This window comes from Octopus sinensis, linkage group LG25 (genome assembly GCF_006345805.1).
Source record: "Octopus sinensis linkage group LG25, ASM634580v1, whole genome shotgun sequence".
NCBI lineage: Eukaryota > Metazoa > Mollusca > Cephalopoda > Octopoda > Octopodidae > Octopus > Octopus sinensis.
In genome coordinates, this window is record NC_043021.1 from 2267781 (window position 1) to 2289945 (window position 22165).

Here is a 22165-nt window from a genome sequence, read left to right on the forward strand (position 1 = left end):
TCACAACACCTGGTCTGGGAATCGAAACCGCGATCCTATGACCGTGAGTCTGCTGCCCTAACCACTGGGCCATTGTGCCTCCACACACACACACACGTGTATATATGTGTCGCTGTCTTCATCTTGATTGCCTTCATCTTTCGTATTCACATCATCCTTCTGTTTATGAATGTCTGGGGCTTTTTCTTGGCAGGGAAGAGTATTTTCATTCCAAACTTTGGTGATTCACATAAGTTCAATTCGGTGCCAAAAACAAGATAAAAGAAACAAAAAAAAAAACAAACAAAAAAAGCACCCCACCCTACCACCCCTCCGAATACTCTAATATGACACACCAAGGCACAAGGCACAAGACACAAACCCCCCACCCCCCGGTCCCCCCTCCTCCACCTACCCGCCGAGCCATAGTCAGGAATCTTCCCAGAAACGCTCTCCTGAACCCTCAGCCACATCTAAGTTCCTCAAAGGTTACAGAATAAACACCCAGACTGTCCTATCTTGAAATCATTTGCCCTCACCTCTCCACCTCTCCGCATAATCTGTCATTCCCTTAAACAACAGCAGGCTTTCATTGGCAACTAACAGTAGATAGGGGTGTGTGCGTGTATAGGGGTAGGTTGGTTAAGGGTGGGTGGAACCCTGGCAGACAGGCCAAGCTTTCATTCCTGATAGGGACAGGGGGGGAGGGTGCGGTGGGATTTAAATCTGAGTTGCTTTATTTTGGATTTTCTCAGTTATATATAAACTTGAATTAAAAATAAGCAAATGATTTCTTTTTTAAATGTTTGGTTGTGTTTAGATGTGTATGTGTTTATATATCTATTTATAGGTGTGTGTGTGTATATATATATAATATATATATATATATATATATATATATAGAGAGAGAGAGAGAGAGGTGTGTGTATGTATATATATGTGTGCATAGATGTGTATGTCTTTATATACAGGTGTGTGTGTTTGTATATGTATTTATGCATATATATATATATATATATAAAGAGAGAGAGGGAGGTGTATATGTGTAGATATGTATGTGTTTATATAAGGGTGTCTGTGTAGACATATATATATAGGTGTATATGTGTGTGTGTATATATATATATGAGAAAAACGGTTGAGTTCTATTTCGTCCTTTACTTTGTGGGGTTCGATTTCGAATAAAGGTTTTTCATATTACATTGGTTGCTTACTGTTGTAAGTATTTTTTTTAAATATGAAAATGTTACAAGCATAAGGTGTGTTATGAGCATTTATAAAACACGTATCCTATAGAAACTCAGTAAACAAAGATGGAGAAGAGATCCCCTCTCTCTCTTTCGGAGAGGCACTGAGCAGCTATACACACACATACACACACGGCAGTAACTCCCGCCTACCGAATTCAATCACAAAGCTTCGGTCAACTCGGGGCTATAGTGGAAGACACCTACCCAAAGCGCCATGCAGTGGGACTGAACCCGAAACCATGTAGCTAGGAAGCAAGATGTTTTTTAAAAACTTTTTGACACCTTCTCTTCATCTTTGTTGAGTTTCTGTAGGGTACATGTTCTATAAATGCTCATAACACCATATATATATATATATATATATATATATATAGATACATACATACACACAGGTGTGTTTGTAAGGTAAATACCCTAGTCACTTAGCCACATGCCTTCTTGACAGCATCAAAACAAACCCTTTCTTAACCATACAACTCTGCTTATGGCCATATTTGAGGCAGGTTTGTTTTTGCTGCTATTTCTAGCAGGTTGCACAACCATGTAGCACACGGTCATATTGGTTGGTTTGGCTATTGTGAAGAGAGAGTTGGCTTTCTAAATGAATATATAATTGATAAATAAATGAAAGTTAATTACTACATGCAGTGAACCATAAATTTTGTTTTTTCTATGACCTCTTGTTCCAGTCATTGAACTGTGGCCATGCTGGGGCACTGCACTGCCTTGAAGGGTCTAGTCAAACAGTCTGTCGATCTCTTTTTGTTTAAGTTGTCAAGTGGTCGGGGGCAAAGATACACACGCACGCACACACACAGACACACACAGACACACACACATATATAGGCTTCCTTTCAGTTTCTATCTACTAAATCCACTCAGAAGGCTTTGATCAACCTGGGGCACTTGCCCAAGGTGACGCAGAATGGGACCGAACCTGAAACCACTAGGTTGCAATGTGAGCCACTTTACCACTCAGCCCCCCCCCCACCTGTTTTAGCTAACGAGGAAACAAATTGCATTTTTTTTTTTCCAGTTTTGCAGATCAAATGTATTCAGTTTAACTACCTGTCAGGTGACTTGATTAGCTGCTTGTACTTGATCCTAATTGATTGATTGATTTTGCATCATTACTATCACCATCATCATCACCACCATTATTGCTCCAATGTCTTTTGATGTCGTCACACTTCAGTGACCCAAAGTTGCATTATCGTTACTGTATAAAACGAATACGCGTGGTAAGGGTGTGCCGGCTGTTGTTTTTAACACCAGGTTGTCTCCGAATAAGTTGACTGGCAGGTCTGTGTTCAAAAGGAGTCCAACCATGACCATCCTGTCATTTTTTTTTTTTTTTTTATGTAGTAGGGAACCATGGACTGTATTATCTGATATGCTCTTTTCTAAGACAGTGCTGAGGGAGATTTGACTGTAATTTCAACCATGCAGATGACTCCTTCTTTGACCTTCCCTGATAAACTTGTTTTCCATTCTCCACACATTTTTTTTTTTTATCAAATCGTTTTCCTAATTTTTGATAGTGAAATTTGTTTTATTGATTACTGATACATTTAAGGTACAGGATCCCTGGTTCAGTCCCCCCGCATTGCACCTTGGGTTAGTGGTTTTCTACTATATAGCCTCAGGCTGGCCAATGCTTTGTGAGTGGATTCAGTAGATGGAAACTGTAAGAAGCCTTATGTGTATGTATGTATATATATATATATATAATATATATATATATATATATATATATATACACACACACACACACATGCACATACATTATTAAAGCTGCAAAAACATCACCGAAATATCATAAAAAGCTGCTGCTCAGAGTTTCATGTTTCTGCTCATCAGACACTTTAGATTGAGAATGGAACAAAATAAAATTTATATGTATAAAATATACAATTTACATTGACAGATAGACATTTGAAATTGGTTTCTTTCCATTGGTTCTTTTAACTAACGGGGTTTTTTTTCTAATCAATGATGATCGGTTTAAAATCATATTATGTGAGAGCGAAGAAATCCTTAAATCAAAATTTCAAAAACGACTGTAGTTAGAAGGAAAAGACATATATAAATATATTTGTATGTGTGTGTGTGTGTGTGTGTGTGTGTGCACACGTCTTTGTCCCTCATCACTGCTTTGCCATCCAGTGTCGGTGTGTTTATGTCCACATACTTTAGCTGTTAGGCAAAAGAGTCTGATAGAATAAATACCTGGTTTTAAAGAAAATTAGTAAAAGATTTGACTAAAGATTCTTCAAAGTGGTGCCCCAGCATGGCCAAAGTTTAATGACTGAAACAAGTAAAAAGAAGAAAGGAAAAAAACGAACAATTATCAATGTTTTAGTTTCTCTGTCAATTATTTTTCCGCTTCAATTGTTTCAGATCAATGAAGTGACCCACATGTTGGAATCAGCTGACTTAGCAGATTACAGTTGCTTTTGTGCATGTGTATGTATGCGCATGCATGCAGGCATGCACACACTCACAGGCATACATACACCAAGATAACCTCAGATTCCTGTGGACAGTGGATCAAACATTGGCTAGCTTAAGAACAGCGCCACCTGCCATCATCGGGCAGAGAATTGGAACCTTTGAATGGATGAAAGCAATAAAACTGATGCATGTTGCTTAATCTAATCCTTCCAACAAATCCAAAGAACTCAAAGATGCGAGGGGGGGGTAGACATACAGACAGACTGACCTCTGACTGTCCAGATCATTAGAATTTTACCTTTTTCCTTTAATAGAGTGATGCATACAACACCTTGCAGTGTTTAGTCATGTGTCTCTCTCTCTCTTGACATCCTGAGCTCAAATACTGTCATGGCCAACTTTGCTTCCTTCTGAAGATAACAAAATATGGTTCGGACCTATTTTGGTTAGAATGCCACCTTTATTTTGAAAGAGTTAAAAATACTTAGCGGTATTTCGCCCATCACTACATTCTGAGTTCAAATTCCACCAAGGTCGACTTTACCTTTCATCCTTTCAGGATCAATAAATTAAGTACCAGCTGAACACTTGGGTCGATGTAATCGACTCATCCCGACCTCCTCCAAAATGGCTGCCCTTGTGGCAAAATTCAAAACCATTATTATTATTGTTGTTGTGATTGTTTTGCTTTGATTTATGCCACAAAAGTCTTTTATTTCTTCTGTTCTTTTGTTTTTTGTTGCAATTTTGTTCCATTGATCTACTATATGTATACAATGCATCTATATGTATATATAGATATCAAACAGACCAAACATTTCCTTAACAGTTCTCTCAGATATATGTCCAAACATCATTGCTATGGGCTTCCCTGCTGACAAGTTAGAGGGAGTTTACCGCAATAATATTGATGATGTTGTCAAGTAAGTGACCCAATTTCTTTTCTCTTGTCTATGCAGTGCATGTAATTTATGTATCCTACAGGTGCAATACCAAAGTGCTGGGACCCTCGGTTCCAAAACCCTTCAGGACCAACCCCGATTGTTTCCAAACCGGAAGTGATCACCTCTAAATCAAAAAAAAAAAAAAATCAGGCTCAAATATTCTTGTTTTATGTTCAAACCAGGCCAGATCCAGCTTCTCACACCTACTCAGCAATGTCATTCTACAAATAAACAATCACACCAATGAAATCTCAAAGCTGCAAGATAATTAATGCACAATTGATTCAAAACTATGTGAATGGATAAGCTTTACATTTGGCAGTTAATCTCAGTGCTCAAGGTTTAAATCTTGAGCACTTAAACCAGCCAAATCCAACCCATCAAAATAGAGCCAGATCCAGCCTCTCACACCTTACCTAGAATATCATGCTACAAGTAAACAATCACATCATTGAAATCTTAAAACTTTGAGACAATGTTTGATTAATTCAAAACAATGTCAATAAATACAGTTCTATATTTAAGAGATGAGGAATTATGTACATTATTTACATTCGATGGATATTTGTCTCTCATCTTGTTTGTTGTTAACACAACATTTCAGCTGTTTTGGGGGAAATTTCGAACCTGGGTTCTCATTCCTAAGGTATTTTTTGATGATATTATCATTATTATTCAGGTCACTACCTTGAATCGAACTCGGAATCTTGGGGTTAGTAGCCTGTGCTCTTAACCACTACGCCATATGCCTGATTCCAGGCAGTGACTTAAATAATAATAATAATAATAATAATAACAACAACAACAACAATATCGGAAAAATGCCTTAGGAATGAGAACCCAGGTTCAAAATTACCCCAAGACACCTGATGAAGGCTGGAGGGTATATCAGCTGAAATGTTGTGTTAACAACAAACAAGATGAGGACAAATATCTGTCAACTGTAAATAATGCAAATAATGAATGTGAATAAATATTCATCAGATTTGACAAAGTAATATGAATACTAAAGGGTTAAAGCATCCATGTCCGGCCCGAGTATTCTACGACTTTTGGTTCAATCTGGCCCCTCACCTGTACCCTAGAATAGAATTTCAAAGTTATTATATAATGCACGATGAACGCATGATTAATTCAAAGCATGAACAAACAAGTGTTACCTTTGGCAGAGTAATCTGAGCATTAAAGGGTTCAAGTGAGAGTGAAGCATAGGCACTGATTGAAAGGGTTTTGAACTTGGGGCCATGCATGCATATGTCCACAGGTTTGGCATCCTCACTAAGGAAGCATAGCGGCCGTGGCAGACCCCTTTTTTTAAAACTTGTGTGCATAGGGTCATTTGCTCAGCTCCCTAGCAATTTCCCCTCACACCTGAAGAGCGGAGAAAGAGGTTAGGGGGTAGAATTACAGTAACTGCTGCAAGGCCCTTTTATGGTTTATAAGTCTTAGGCTCAAGGTCTTTTGCCCATTTGTTTGACATCACTACCACCCGTACTGTACAGTTTTGTAGTAATTGTATGTGATATAGTGAGTGGTTTTTAAATTGAAAAACCTATTTTTAAAATCTATATCGTCTACTTGGCAACTGGTTGTCATGGTGATTGGTGACTGAGAATTCCATGTTGTCAGAAGAGGAGCCTGGCATCATGACGTTATTAGCAGGTTTTTGATGCAAACAACTTAATGAATGAAGCCAACCAAACCAAACAAGACAAAAACCAAAGGAAAAGAAAATAAACAGATTTCTTAATGATAAATGATGAGCTGGCAAGGGGTGGGGGAGGTCTCTGTGGTGGTCATTCGGTTTGCTAGAAATAGCAGCTAAGTTTCCCTTGAGTCATATTTGTCAACTTTAGCAAGCAAGGATGCAGTGCTTTGTATAGGGCTGGGGATGGTAGAGGAATATGGGATCAATCACAACTGATTGATCTGGGTTGATTTGGGGACTGCTCAACATCCACAACAGCTGCAGTAAGGTTTGAACTGTTAAGGGCCCCTTTTGGCATTGACAGCAACAACAATGGCGATGATGATGATAGTGGCGTCTGAGAATGGTGAGTGAAAGATGAGGTGAAGTATGACACTTCTGGCTCAAAGGAATGAGGCTGGGGCTGTTGAAATGTTAAAATTACTGAAAAAGCTCTTTGTCTGGGAGTCGGAGAATGTAAAGGACCCTCACTGCAACCCTTGCAACAAAACAAACTCTGTTGAAAGGCCAGGAAGTGTTGAGGGATTCTTTGGGGTTTGAATAATTCACCTCTGGAAACATGGGTGTTTCGTTCAACATCCTTAAATGATCCTTATTCAGGGAGCTTTTGAGCAGGATGGGCTACTTGACCATAAGAAAATTCTAACTGGGCCCCACCTGCAAGGTCATGCGCTGTTTATCTTGATATGAGATCACCATGTCGCGCATGGTTGTGATGCATGTGCCTGATGTACCCTTATCAGACGGGTAGTCATGATGGGTATACTGGGCTTCGTATATTTTACCCCAGTGTCACTTTGATGGCATGCACTGCTCTCTCACTCAATAATAATAATAATAATAATAATAATAATAGTAATAATAATAATAATAATAGTTGTTTAGCATCTGTTTTCCATGCTGGCATGGGTTAGATGATTTGACTGGATCTGATAAACCAGAGAGCCGCACCAGGCTCCAGTCTCTTTCAGCTTGGTTTCTACAGCTGGATGTCCATCTTAACACCAACCCCTCTACAGGGTACCAGGTGCTTTGCTTTTTATGTGTCACTAGCATGAGTACAGTTTATGTGCCACCGGTACTGGCCATGTCGACCTCGGCGGAATTTGAACTCAGAACGTAGTAGCAGACGAAATACCTATTTCTTTACTACCCACAAGGGGCTAAACACAGAGGGGACAAACAAGGACAGACAAATGGATTAAGTCGATTATATCGACCCCAGTGCATAACAGGTACTTATTTAATCGACCCCGAAAGGATGAAAGGCAAAGTCGTCCTCGGCGGAATTTGAACTCAGACGAAATACCGCTATGCAATTCGCTCGGCGTGCTAACGTTTCTGCCAACTCGCTGCCTTTAATTACCACTATTGTCATCACCATTGCCACAATCACAACCAGAATGGCTGCCATTTTGCCACCAACACTATCACCACCACTATGACAACCAATATCACAACCACCACCATTACTACTACTACTACTACTACTACTGCTGCTATCATCACATCCATCAGATAACCTGCTTCACCCTTCTATTTTCAACATACTGTGTCTTTGTTCGGATCTGCCTTCTGCCTTGAACTATCTCTGATGTCTACATCTCTCACGCACCCTTTCTCTCTCTCTCTCTCTCTCTCTCTCTCTCACGTAGTTTGACATACATACATACATACACGATACAAATATATATGTACACATGCAGGCATACATGCAAATATATATGTGAATATTATATATGTATGTGTGTGTGTGTGTATATATATATATATATGTGTGTGTGTGTGTCTGTATGTGTGTGTGTGTGTGTCTGTGTGTGTGTGTGTGTCTGTGTGTGTGTGTGTGTCTGTATGTGTGTGTGTCTGTATGTGTGTGTGTCTGTATGTGTGTGTCTGTATGTGTGTGTGTATGTATGTGTGTGTGTATATATGTGTGTGTATATATGTGTGTGTGTGTATATATACATATATATATATATATAAATACATACACACACACACACACTTATGCATACACAGTACACAAGCTGGCATGCATGCATGTGTGTGTGTGCATGTGTACACACAAACACATGGCCACTTCCAAGCACATATCCAAACATGCAAACTTAAGTACATACTTTTACACTTGCGCATGCACGCACATGCTCAGATAGATATACAAGCGCATGTATGTTCGTGCCAACCACTTATATACTCGTGCAAATGTATTTATGCAAGCACATATATCATATATATATATATATATATATATATATATATCAATATATATATATATATCATATATATATATTATATATATATATATATCATATATATATATATATATTATATATATAATATATATATATTATATATATATATATATATATGTAAAGCCCTTATACACATGCTCGTGTTACTGTGATAGGAGGTGGTTGTGGGCGGAGGAGAGAGATGATGACACAGAGCAGGAGAAATGAAGATGGGTGGGGTGGAGGGGGTGATTGAAGTGAGGATAGGTGAAGCAGACAAAACCTTTCTTTATATCTTCTATTTAGAACTTACACTGGAGCAGCATTTCCCATCTGACCCTTACTGCTTCTATCTATCTATCTGTCTATCTATCTAATGCACAGGCAGTGGGCTATCTGGTTAAGAAGCCTACTTTGTAACCATGTTCTCTCGGGTTCAGCACCACTGTGCAGTCAGGTACTGGGGCTGGGGGTTGATTGTGTTAACTGACCCCATCCCCTCAATATCATTAGTCTTATACTTAAATCATATGCCATTATTATTATTATTATTATTAATTATGGCGGCGAGTTGGCAGAATCGTTAGCACGCTTGGCGAAATGCTCAGCAGTTTTTCGTCTGCCGTTACGTTCTGAGTTCAAATTTCTCCGAGGTCAACTTTGCTTTTCATCCTTTCGTGGTCGATAAATTAAGTACCAGTTATGTACTGGGGTCGATATAATCGACTTAATCTGTTTGTCTGTCCTTGTTTGTCCTCTCTGTGTTTAGCCCCTTGTGGTAATAAAGAAATAGGTATTTTGTCTGTCTTTATGTTCCTAGTTCAAATTCCACCAAGGTTGACTTTGCCTTTCATCCTTTCAGGGTCGATAAATTATGTACCTGTTGTGTACTGGGGGTCAATCTAATTGACTGCCCCCACCACCCCAAATTTCGGGCCTTGTTATTATTGCATGCAGGGCAAAATGCTTAGCAGTCTTTACGTTCTGAGTTCAAATTCCATTGAGGTTGACTTTGCCTTTCATCTTTTTGGGGTCAATAAAATAAGTAAAACTACTGGGGCTGATGTAATCGACTTCCTTTCCCCTTGGAATTGTCGGCCTTGTATTATTATTAAGGCAACAAACTGACAGAATCACTTGCATGGAACCATGGGCAAGTGTCTTCTACTATAGCCCTGGGCCAACCAAAGCCTTGTGAATGGATTTGGTACACGGAAACTGAAAGAAGCTCGTCATATATACATGTGTGTGTGTGTGTGTGTGTGTGTGTGTGTGTTTGTCCCCCCTACCACCATTGCTTGACAACCGATGTTGGTGTGTTTACGTCCCCGTAACTTAGCAGTTCAGCAAAAGAGACCTATAGAATAAGTACCAGGCTTAGAAAGAATAAGTCTTGGGGCCGGTTTGTTCAACTAAAGGTGGTGCTCCAGCATGGCCACAGCCAAATGACTGAAACTAATAAAAGAATGCCAGGCAAAATGCTTAGCATTTCCTGCGTCTTTACGTTCTGAGTTCAAATTCTGCTGCGGTCGACTTTGCATTTCATCCCTTCAAGGCCGATAAAATAGGTACCAGTTGAGCACTAGGGGTCAACTATCCCCTTCCCCAAAAAATTTCAAGCCTTGTGCCTATAGCTGAAAGGATTATTACCCCCGCCTTAGTGAAGGCAGAAGTATTGTTTTCAGTCGCATTTGTTTGTTTGTCCATGAACAAAATATCTCAAGAACCACAGGATGGATTCAGATGAAACTTTCAGGGATGTTTGGCCTCATGACTGGCACAAACTGATTAGATTTGGCAATTGATCCAGTACCAGACAACGATTCTGGATTATTTTTCCTGTTTTTTTGTTTTTTTTTACTTAATGATTGAAAGCGGTTGGGTTCATTTTTAGTATTCTCATTTGTGAGAGCAGTCGAGTTTATTTCAGATATTCTCATTTTAAGAATCTTTTCTCACTAATTTGTTGAGAGGAAGTTGGAGTTGCCTTGGCGGAGGTTTGCGTCCTCTGAGTGCTCTTATTATTATCATTAAGATGGCCAACTGGCAGAATTGTTACAATGGTGGGCAAAATGCTTAGCGGTAATTTCATCAGTCGTTACATTCTTATTTCTTTATTGCCCACCAGGGGCTAAACATAGAGGGGACAAACAAGGACAGACAAATGGATTAAGTCGATTACATCGACCCAGTGCGTAACTGGTACTTTATTTATCGACCCCGAAAGGATGAAAAGCAAAGTCGACCTTGGCGGAATTTGAACTCAGAACGTAAAGACAGATGAAAACTGCTGAGCATTTCGCCCGGTGTGCTTACGTTTCTGCCAAGGTTGACTCAGCCTTTCATCCTTTCAGAGTCGATAAATTAAGTACCAGTGAAACATTGGGGTTTGATGTAATCAACTTGTCCCCTCCCTACAAAACTTTAGGCTTTGCCCTTTTTAGGGGAAAGAATTGTTATTATTATTATTGCCTTTCATCCTTTTAGGATCGATAAATTAAGTACCAGTGAAATACTGGGGTGTCGATGTAACTGACTGGTTCTCTCCCCAGATTTCAGGCCTTAGTAGAATGGATGATGATGATTATTATTATGAAGGTGGCAAGCTGGCAGAAACGTTAGCACGCCGGGCAGAATGCCTAGCGGTATTTCATCTGTCGCTACATTTCTGAGTTCAAATTCTACCGAGGGCGTCTTTGCCTCTCATCCTTTCGGGGGGGTCAATGCTCTAAATATTCTAAATAATCTCCATTTCCTAAAAAAAATTGCTAGCCATGTACCAAAAATGTGACGTCATTTAAGGCGGCGAGTTGGCAGAAACGTTAGCACGCCGGGCGAAATGCTTAGCGGTACTTCGTCTGCCGCTACATTCTGAGTTCAAATTCCGCCGAGGTCGACTTTGCCTTTCGTCCTTTCGGGGTCGATTAAATAAGTACCAGTTACGCACTGGGGTCGATGTAATCAACTTAATCTGTTTGTCCCCTTTGTGTGTAGCCCCTTGTTGGTAGTAAAGAAATAGAATTACTATTATTATTGTTATTATCATTATTATTATTATTATCATTATTATTATTATGACTATCATTTTCTTTCTGTATTTTTTTTTTTTTTTATGGTGTGTGTTCTTGAAATGTTATACTTTTATCATGTTAGTCCAAGTTAAGTAATGTGGTCGCATAAGTGCTTTGATGCCAGTCCCTTGCCCCCATCCACCCTCAACGTGCTCTTGGAAAGTAGTGTGTGTGTGTGTGTGTAATTTTGTATGTGCATGCACACTTGCCATTTATTAGTGATGATGATGATGATGATAATAATAATAATGGTGATGGCTGGCTATCATATGTCAGTGAAAATTGTCCAATGATATTTACACCAGAGAAATCTAGTCTCATTATGTTGCAAAGTGACATTAACGAAGAAACTCACTAAAACCACAACCATACTTTGGAAACTATGCCACGGGGTCAGATTACTTTGGGATGGGGTGATGTGGTAATTAACATGGCCAACGATGATGATGCTGATGAGGAAGATAAATGGTGCTATGACTGGTGGTGGAGGAGGAGGTAGGAACCTCCTCGGATTTTATTTTAATTTTTAGGTTGAGCATTTTTTCTTTCTCCCCTATACACACACACACGCACACACACATGCACAGATACACACACACACATACATATATAGACAGAAATATGGTCTCTGTGTATGCATACATGTGTGTGCATATATATATGTGTATATACTCTTTTACTCTTTTACTTGTTTCAGTCATTTGACTGCGGCCATGCTGGAGCACCGCCTTTAGTCGAGCAAATCAACCCCGGGACTTATTCTTTGTAAGCCCAGTACTTATTCTATCGGTCTTTTGCCGAACCGCTAATTGACGGGGACGTAAACACACCAGCATCGGTTGTCAAGCAATGCTAGGGGGACAAACACAGGCACACAAACATATACACACACACTTATATATATATATACATATATACGACAGGCTTCTTTCAGTTTTCGTCTACCAAATCCACTCACAAGGCATTGGTCGGCCCGGGGCTATAGCAGAAGACACTTGCCCAAGATGCCACGCAGTGGGACTGAACCCGGAACCATGTGGTTCGTTAGCAAGCTACTTACCACACAGCCACTCATATATATATATATATATATGTGTGAATGTGCATGTATGTCCTGTGTTTGAGTTTAAACTTCATTTGTAGTGAGGCTGCAGTTGTGAGAGTTCCAGGCTTTTGAGGAGTGTGGAACCCCACTCTTAGCCACTGTTCTTCCCAGATCATATATAGACAGAAATATGGTCTCTGTGTATGCATACATGTGTGTGCATATATATGTGTGTATATACTCTTTTACTCTTTTACTTGTTTCAGTCATTTGACTGCGGCCATGCTGGAACACCGCCTTTAGTCGAGCAAATCAACCCGGGACTTATTCTTTGTAAGCCCAGTACTTATTCTATCGGTCTTTTGCCGAACCGCTAATTGACGGGGACGTAAACACACCAGCATCGTTGTCAAGCAATGCTAGGGGGACAAACACAGGCACACAAACATATACACACACACTTATATATATAATATACATATATACGACAGGCTTCTTTCAGTTTTCGTCTACCAAATCCACTCACAAGGCATTGGTCGGCCGGGGGGGCTATAGCAGAAGACACTTGCCCAAGATGCCACGCAGTGGGACTGAACCCGGAACCATGTGGTTCGTAGCAAGCTACTTACCACCAGCCACTCATATATATATATATATATATATATATGTGTGAATGTGCATGTATGTCCTGTGTTTGAGTTTAAACTTCATTTGTAGTGAGGCTGCAGTTGTGAGAGTTCCAGGCTTTTGAGGAGTGTGGAACCCCACTCTTAGCCACTGTTCTTCCCAGATCTACTCTGACCCTTAGTAGTAGCACCTGTTAGGGTCCTAGCTAAGGGTTAATTAGTATGTGACTGACTGGGAGCGAAAGGCCCTTAGTTGTAGCTAGAACTTCCTTCTAAGAGAAGGAAAGAAAACCTGAAATGTAGTTGGTTTCTGGTTGTCTCTGCTTCTCTTGTGCCGTTGGTTTTATTGCACTATGAAGTGGGTTCAATTCTGTGCAGCACTTTACCTACACAAATCCATGCTCAGGAACTTCTAGGACTTCTTTAGAAAATATTTGTGCATCAAGGCATTTCGGATGCTGCTAAATTGAGAGGGGGTTTAAAAGTTGAGTGTGCTGTCCTGCCACCGGGTAACAAAGTAGCTGCAATGCCAGAGGAGGCTACAGCTACTGCAATGTCCTGATGCTGCCTAACTTCTGCAAGGAGAAGCTTTGTAATAAATGTTTTTCCTGTCCCTCCAGGAGCATCGAGGAAGAAGAGTCGTCCCTCGCGTTGGCGTACACTGTTAAGAATAGTTCTGTAGGCCTGCAGCTGGTCCGGAAGTAGTTTAGGCTCATTTTCAACAATGTACTTTGAAAGCGCTTGAGTGTCGTAGGTTGTTTCACGAATGACAGCAGTGGGAAGGCTATTTGACCCTGACCTGAATGCTTGTGGCAGGCCATACGTTGACAATTCATTTCCACCCAGTTTAGCAATTCTGTCTTCAATGTCAATGAGTGTTTTGTTACAGATTTCATTGCTGATACCCTCCATGTCAGGACAGAGCAGTTGAGCTTGGCGCTGAAAGTCTTCAGCCAGGTTGTCTCTATATTTGAGCCATAGAGTGGCCGGATCACACAGTTCGCATGCCTGTAGTAATGCTGCAAATAGTGCCCTGAGACTTTTAGGTGATTGTGATAAAGCAGCCTCTCCTAAAGTTGCATCCCATTGTGCACCATCTTCTAACAGACCTTGTCGATAGCAGGCTTCTCTGTATGTTGTGCAGACATGTCCATGAGCGGTTTTTAGGGCCTGGAAAGACGTTAGCCTTCTGACCTCATGCAGTAGTAGACGAAGGTAGAAGCACTCTTGTTGAGTGGGCTGCACTGTGTATACTCGCCCAAGGCAAGTGTGAAACTTAATGCCAGGGTATCCATGAACATTTTGACCTGCTTTCCGTGGGGCACATATTTTTCCATTCCAAGTGTAGTACGATGGAATCTGTGGATACAGCAAGGTTTGAGTGAATGGATCCACTTGACAAAGCTTGAAGAATGCAGTGAGTGTGCTATCCCTTGGTTCCTCTGCCAACAGAGAAGCATTAGCATCGGTGAAGTACACTCTTTGACCATTTTCCGGGTGCACTGCAAGCTGTTGAATGGCGGGGTGTCGTTGGTGATTTGGAAAGCCAAAGATGCGCCAGAAAGCCTCGTTGCTACTTATGTACCGTCCCACATGATAATGCGTCACCTCATCCTGGCAGTATTCTTGTTGAAGTCCAAACATTGCAGCGTCAGAACCCTTGTTTACATAATTGCAAACGTACTTGATGGATTTAACAGAGTTGCAAAACTCAACGTTGATGTGGGCATTGAAAGTCTTTGACAGGAGTGGGCAGTATGGAACAATCCATCTATTATCAATATTGTGCTGTCCGATAGTTGCTGTGAAACCTCCGTCTTCTGGTTTTCTGCGTCTGTATGATGGATACCCATCAGCTCCTGTCTGAGTTTCTTGTAGGAACCTCCTTGGAAATCTTTTTGAACATATGCTGTCCTTCAAGCATGGTGAGTTTATGTTGAATCCACGCCCACATGGACCATGTACCATGTTTGCTTTAACTATTTCGTATAGTTCTTTGTCTAAAGCTGGATCAGGAAGCTCTGCAGAGATTATCTTGTCGATGTCATTGGAATTGATCTTCACTGAGAGCCAAAGCAGGATATGAGCATGTGGAAGGCCCCTTTTTTGCCACTCGATTGTGTACATGTCACATTGTATGGGCCCAAAGACTTGCCCTTTTTGTATGAGCTCCATGAGAGAGATTAACTTCAGATGGAAAACTCGGGTGTTGAGATTCCGGTTCGAATGTAAGGTTTGAAAGTGTTCCCAACAGTTATTAGTTGTTGTGGTAGAGTGTTTATGCCGAATATGTACGTATGCATGTATATATATATATATATGTATGCCTGTATATATGTGCAAAATCCACTGAGAAGGCTTTTGTTGGTCTGAGGCTACAGCAGAAGACACATGCCAAGTCACCACACAGTGGGACTGAACCCAGGACCATGTGTTTGGAATGTAGTTTGTTACCACACAGCCACACCTGCCCCTATGTATGTGTGTGTGTGTGTGTGTGTGTGCGTATGTGTGTATGGGTAGATATATTATGCATGTATATATGTGTATATATATATATGTACATATTAACATGTACATCTATATATATACATCTACACATAAAATACAAGATAAAAAGTTATATCGCTAGTGATAACAATACTCAAAATATATAACAGACTGGAATTGTAGGCCCGTCTCTTGCAATTTCGATCAATTGGATCTTCTCCTCCCTCTTGTATAGAAGTGTACGGCTGCAGTGAAATTCATTTTTGGACTTTCTTCTATCGAAGGCATTTTAACAAAAATGCTTCCGTAAAGATGGTGAAAATATTGTCAACTTCCCCAAACAGGGACACAATTCAATTCTGCCAAGGTCAACTTTTGCCTTTCATCCTTTCAGGGTCGATAAATTAGGTACCAGTTGCGTACTGGGGGTCGACCTGACTGTCCCCCTCCCCCCAAAATTTCAGGCCTTGGGCTTAGAGTAGAAAAGAATATAAGGCAGCTAGCTGGCGGAAATGTTATCACGTCGGACGAAATGCTTAGCAGCATTTCGTCTGTCTTTACGTTCTGAGTTCAAATTCTGCAAAGGTCAACTTTGCTTTTCATCCTCTCGGGGTCAATAAATTAAGTACTAGTTGCGTACTGGGGTAGATCTTATCAACTAGCCCTCTCCCCCAAAATTTTGGGCCTTGTGCCTAGAGTAGAAAAGAACATATTAAAATGTGCAAAGTTATATGCAGAAATATGAAATACTTGCACACTTCCACTGCACGCGTACATGTTATATACATACATGTGTGTGTGTGTTTGTATGTTTATTTATATATATATATATATATATTATATATATATATACACACACACACACACACACACAGCATGTATATACACCATTCATGCATGTACATACACATATATACACATGTCTAGGTTTAAACACAAGTGCATATGCAGACACACACACTGGCACATGTAGACTTCTCGTGCGCACACACACACACACACATGCAGAAATTAACATGCAGGCATGCACACACACGCTGACTCTCATGCACACACACAGGTACGCATACACACACTCCTCTTGAGGAATTCAGCTTTGATTTCTCCAGCAAATCTTGTAACTGTTCCTACCATGACCTCCCCACCTTACTGGGCCTGCCTGCTTCCCATCCTCCACACACACACACACACACACACACACAGTGTGCCCTACTTCTGCTCCTGACACACTTTTCTTCCTTTCTCTCCTCTTCCACCACCACCACCACCACCCCTGTTACACTGCACACTCCGACCCTTCTTCACCCCCCACCCCCACCCCACACACCCCCATGTTATTCTATATCGCTTGGAATTTGTGTCAGGGATCCACCCACTTGCTGATTACTTGCTCTATGTAACTGGGGGCCCCTTTTTTTTTTTTTTTTAATTTCCTTTATTGTTTTGTTTACAACCAATCTGTGCCCTTAACTCTGCCTACAAAGCAGCTGGGCTACGAAGAACAATCCTGGGTGGGTGGGGAGAGGGGAGAGGGTGCAGTTTCCTTTCTCTGCACCCCCTCTCCCTCCCTGCCACCTGCCCTGTCCCCACCCCATAGTAGTTGTTTGGGGGTGGGGACAGGGCAGGTGGCAGGGAGGGAGAGGGGGTGCAGACAAAGGAAACCGTATCCATCACGCCTTAGACAAACCACTTCTGAGTCTGACGCCTGAATTTGTATCCCATTTCTGGCCCATTTCAGTGGTGCCTTAATTTGCTATCCTTTGTTTTCTTGAGAGATGCTACCCCCACAATATGTGCCTTAATCTCTACATGATTCTCTTAAAAATGTACTTTAATTATAACCTTTACTCTTAATCTTTAATCCCCCAGAATGTGCTCTAAATTCTACCCAATTCCCTTCAATGTTTTAATCTTAATCCTTAATCTTCCAAAATCTGCCTTAATTTTTGCCCAATTCTAGCAAGTGTGCTTTAATCTTATTCCATTATCCACCAAAATGTGCCTTAATTTTCACCTGATTCACTAAAAGAATATGCTTTAATCTTGAACTGCCTGGAGATTCCTTAATGTTTCTTGCTTCCTTCTCCAAGACATTGCCTTAATCTGTGGTTTTCAAGATGTGCTTTAACCCTTTCTTTACTGTATTTATTTTGAGATGCTCTGTGTTTCATTCAATTAATTTTAGATGTAACAAAGAATTTAGTGAAATAACTTCGTTATCATTCAGCTAGTGTTAGGAACATAAATTGTGACTAAGGTTTGGTGGAAGATTTTAATCCCAAACTTATGAAAACAAGACATTTGTACTACAGGGCCAGAGGCAGTTCCAGCTGGGTTGGTAACAAAAGGGTTAACCCTTTAATATTCAGATTACCCAGCATCAAATGCTTATTGCTTCACATTGTTTTGGATTAATCCTACATTATCTCCCAGATTTGAGATTTCGATGTAATTGTTTTTTTTAGAACGACATTAGCCCCTTTCCATACAAATTTCAGGCCTTATGTCTATAATAGAAGGAAAGAAAAAAAAAAAGGAAGCAACAGAAAATTTCAAAAAATCCACTTGTCTGTGTGTGTATAAGTGCATAAAACCCATCTATTACAACGCATTGTTCCACTCCTCTGCAACCCATGTTCAAACACCCTTTAAGTTCATCTATTTATGGTCAGTCAAGTACTATCCCAGGGTTAGTGCATATCTCTCTTTCTCTATCTCTCTCTCTCTCTCTCTCTCACACACACACACTTTGTGTTCTGTCAGATGAAGGATAAGAGGGCTAAAAGAATGCCTCTTTGTCTGATCATGACCACACAGGCACTTCAATTAATTACATTAATTAGCAAATCATGATACAACCTACTAAATCATTCTCAATCGTGATAGCCATGATTGGAGACGGTTTTTTTTTTTTAGGTCAGTGTATGTACAAGGATAGAAATCTGATCTTGGTGGTATGATATTGGTCCACTTGAAATTTTTTTCGTGATTCTCTTCTTGAAAGAGGAGAATGTCATGACCCAATAACAAGCTGAAGAATGATAAATGTGGGTGGGGGGTGGCCGTGATTAGCTACTTATTGGATAATAGTTGTCTGTGGGTAGGCCCCACTATATCTTACAGCAGGACCTGTCTTGTTTCTCTGGACAAGGCCCACAACATCCTACAACAGAGCCCGCTGTGTATCTCTGGACAAGGTCCACTTATTACTTTATTGCCCACAAGGGCTAAACATAGAGGGGACAGACAAATGTATTAAATCGATTACATCGACCCCGTAAGGATGAAATGCTAAGTTGACCTTGGCGGAATTTGAACTCGGAACATAACAGCAGACAAAATACTGCTAAGCATTTCGCCCGGGGCGCTAACGGTTCTGCCAGTTGACCACTTCATCTTAGGACAGGATCTGTTTTGTTTCCCTGGGCGAGGTCCACTACATCTTAGGACAACCCTCACACTCTGCCTTCAGCTAGGATTACATTATCCTCAGTGTATAAGAGCTCATCTCCTTTTTAGGATGCTGCAGTGCACGTGTGTGATTTGAGAGAGTGTCGGGCTGTTGTTTGTAGCAGATCAAGCAACTGTGTAAAGGCTCTCCCCTATCCCCTCTTTGGCTTGGCTGCTCTTACAAGCAAAAGTATGTTCCAGATGCTGACCTTACTCGTGTAACACAGGATGTTAGTTATAGAGAGAGGTCCAACTTCGTATGTTCTGAAAGATGACCCAGATTCTGATCATTACGCCACACATGCGCACACTCGTGCACGCACGCACTTATGTACGCACGCACACAGACACACACTCTTATACGGGCTAAAGAAACCCTCAACCTTATATCATTGATGACTCTTATTCACACACAGACTTAGACATTCACTCAGGTTCGCAACAATTTAAAACTTTATGCACACGGGCAGGGAGCAGGCAGAATTGTGACCCCTTTCTACAAAATGCAGGTGGCTTTTCATCTGGTTTTACATTCCAAGTTCAAACTCTGCTGCAGTCGACCTTGTTTTGCATCCTTTCAGGGTTCATAGAATAAGTATTTGTTGGACGCTCGGGTCAATTTAATCAATTAGCCCCTTCCAACAAATGCCAGGCGTTGCGCCTATAGGGAAAGAATTCTTTTTAAAGGTATTAGACAAACACACATAAATGCATGCACACACACACATACACATACCCCCACATAAATACCCATACCTGCACAAACACATACAAATGCATATGTAGTCAAGGCTGTCTTAGTGGGATTATGGGTCCCCTTGGCAAATCAGTGCGCTGAGCCCTATAGTAATGACAGCAAGCCACAGCATACGTAGCTCAGAATTGGGCCCCTAGATGCATGAGGCACCCACACAAATCAATGCACTGGTCTCTATAGTATTTATTGGTAGCAAGCCAAAGTATACAAAGATCAGAATTGAACCCCTAGATCCGTGAGGCCCTTTGGAAAATCAATGAACTGAGCCCTATAGTATTTGACAGCAAACCATTACATAGATCAGACTGAAGCCCCTAAATCCATAAGGTCCCCAGGCAAGTCAAGGCACTGGGCCCTATAGTATTTATTTGTCAGCAAGCCACAACATACACAGATCAAAATTGCAGCCCCTAAATCCATGAGGCCCCTGGGTAACTGCCTGTATGCTCATGCCTTCAGGACAGCACAGTATGGGACACATGTAGACAGCCATGTAGACTTTCATGTGGACAGATATCCTTTTTCCACTTTCATGCAGAGACATCTGCACTCAGAACGTTTTCAGGTGGACGCTCGTCCAAATACACTCAGAGAGTAACTACACTTGCACTGTCACACAAACACACTCCTGTGTTTTCACACAAACACACTCCTGTGTTAACTCGCTCGCACACAAACACACTCTTGTTCGTTTGGAAAAGGAAAAGAAAAATGTTCACATCAGTTCTAGTGTGCACACACGCAACACACTCTCCTCAAACACTCATACACATGCAGTCACGCACACACACTCACACTCTCTCTCTCTCTCTCACACTTAGACATTCATAACACATGCTCTCACACAAATACACAGATGCTTTCACACACATGCTCTCTTACACACACACATGCTCTCTCACACACACACATGCTCTCTTACACACACACATGCTCTCTCACACACACACATGCTCTCTCACACACACACATGCTCTCTCACACACACACATGCTCTCTCACACACACACATGCTCTCTCACACGCACACACACATGCTCTCTCACACGCACACACACATGCTCTCTTACGCACACACACATGCTCTCTTATGCACACACATGCTCTTATACGCACACACACATGCTCTCTCACACACATACACACATACGTGCTTTCTCTCACACACACACATACACCCACATGCTCCTACACTCCACTCATTCTCTCACACATGCTCTCTTCCTCACACACTCATGCACATGCTCTCTCTCACACACACATGCACACACACACACATTCTCCCTCTCTCTCTCTCTCACACACACACACACCCTTCCAAATTCTTGAGAAAACTCCTTCCACTCAAACCGTTTTCGAGTGCTTAGTGTACACATAACCCAATTAGAAAGAATTACATTCTCTCTTAAAGTTCATCGTAGTTTAATTAGTAATAATTATTATTGCTTAATGAGCAGAGCATCATTACTAAACCCTGCAGCATGTTACTCACATACCTTAAGATTCTGGGTTCAAGTACAACCGAGATTGACTTCCAACTTTTTATTTTAGGTTTCAGTGAAGGTGTCTAGCATAGTAGTTAGTGTATTCCGCTCACAATCGTAGGGTCTTGAGTTCAATTCCCAGCATTGTATCCTTGAGCAAGGTGCTTTATTTCACGTAGTTCCAGTCTACTCAGCTGGTATTACCCCTATTCAGGGGTAATGTTGTTTTGGTCACTTACACGCCATAGAAACCAGGTTACTAGTCCGAGGAGTCTTCAGCACTCCAGACAGTTGTGAGTCTTGGCACTCAAGACAGCTATGAGTCCTTACTCTGTTGCAAGTGATGGTGCTTGACTCAGTGGTTAGGGTATTTAGTTCACGATTGTAAGGTCGTGAGTTCAATTCCCAGCGATGCCTTGTGTCCTTGAGCAAGACACTTTATTTCACATTGCTCCAGTCTTGTAAAAGAACTCGGAGCGTTGGGCTTCCAGCCAAGTCTTTCATGATACCCTTAAGGCCAGGAACTTTCCAGCACCCTTTCGTATGTATATACACATACACACAAAGGGCTGCTGAAAAGTTCCTGGCTTTGGGTAAAAGAGGATACAGGATTATCAGTTGATTATTTTATTGATCTTATTCCCCTCTTAGATTCAAACATTTAATTGCAGTA

At 41.0% G+C, this 22165-nt stretch overlaps 1 protein-coding gene across 1 annotated transcript in view; it reads left to right on the forward strand.

The window, feature by feature from the left end:
- LOC115224373 (phosphatidylinositol 3,4,5-trisphosphate 3-phosphatase and dual-specificity protein phosphatase PTEN) overlaps window positions 1-22165 on the forward strand; it is a 134016-nt gene that overhangs the window by 69933 nt on the left and 41918 nt on the right. The window contains exon 2 of the mRNA XM_029795256.2: window positions 4522-4606. Coding sequence (XP_029651116.1) covers window positions 4522-4606 — 85 coding nt within the window. The remainder of the gene's footprint in view (window positions 1-4521; window positions 4607-22165) is intronic.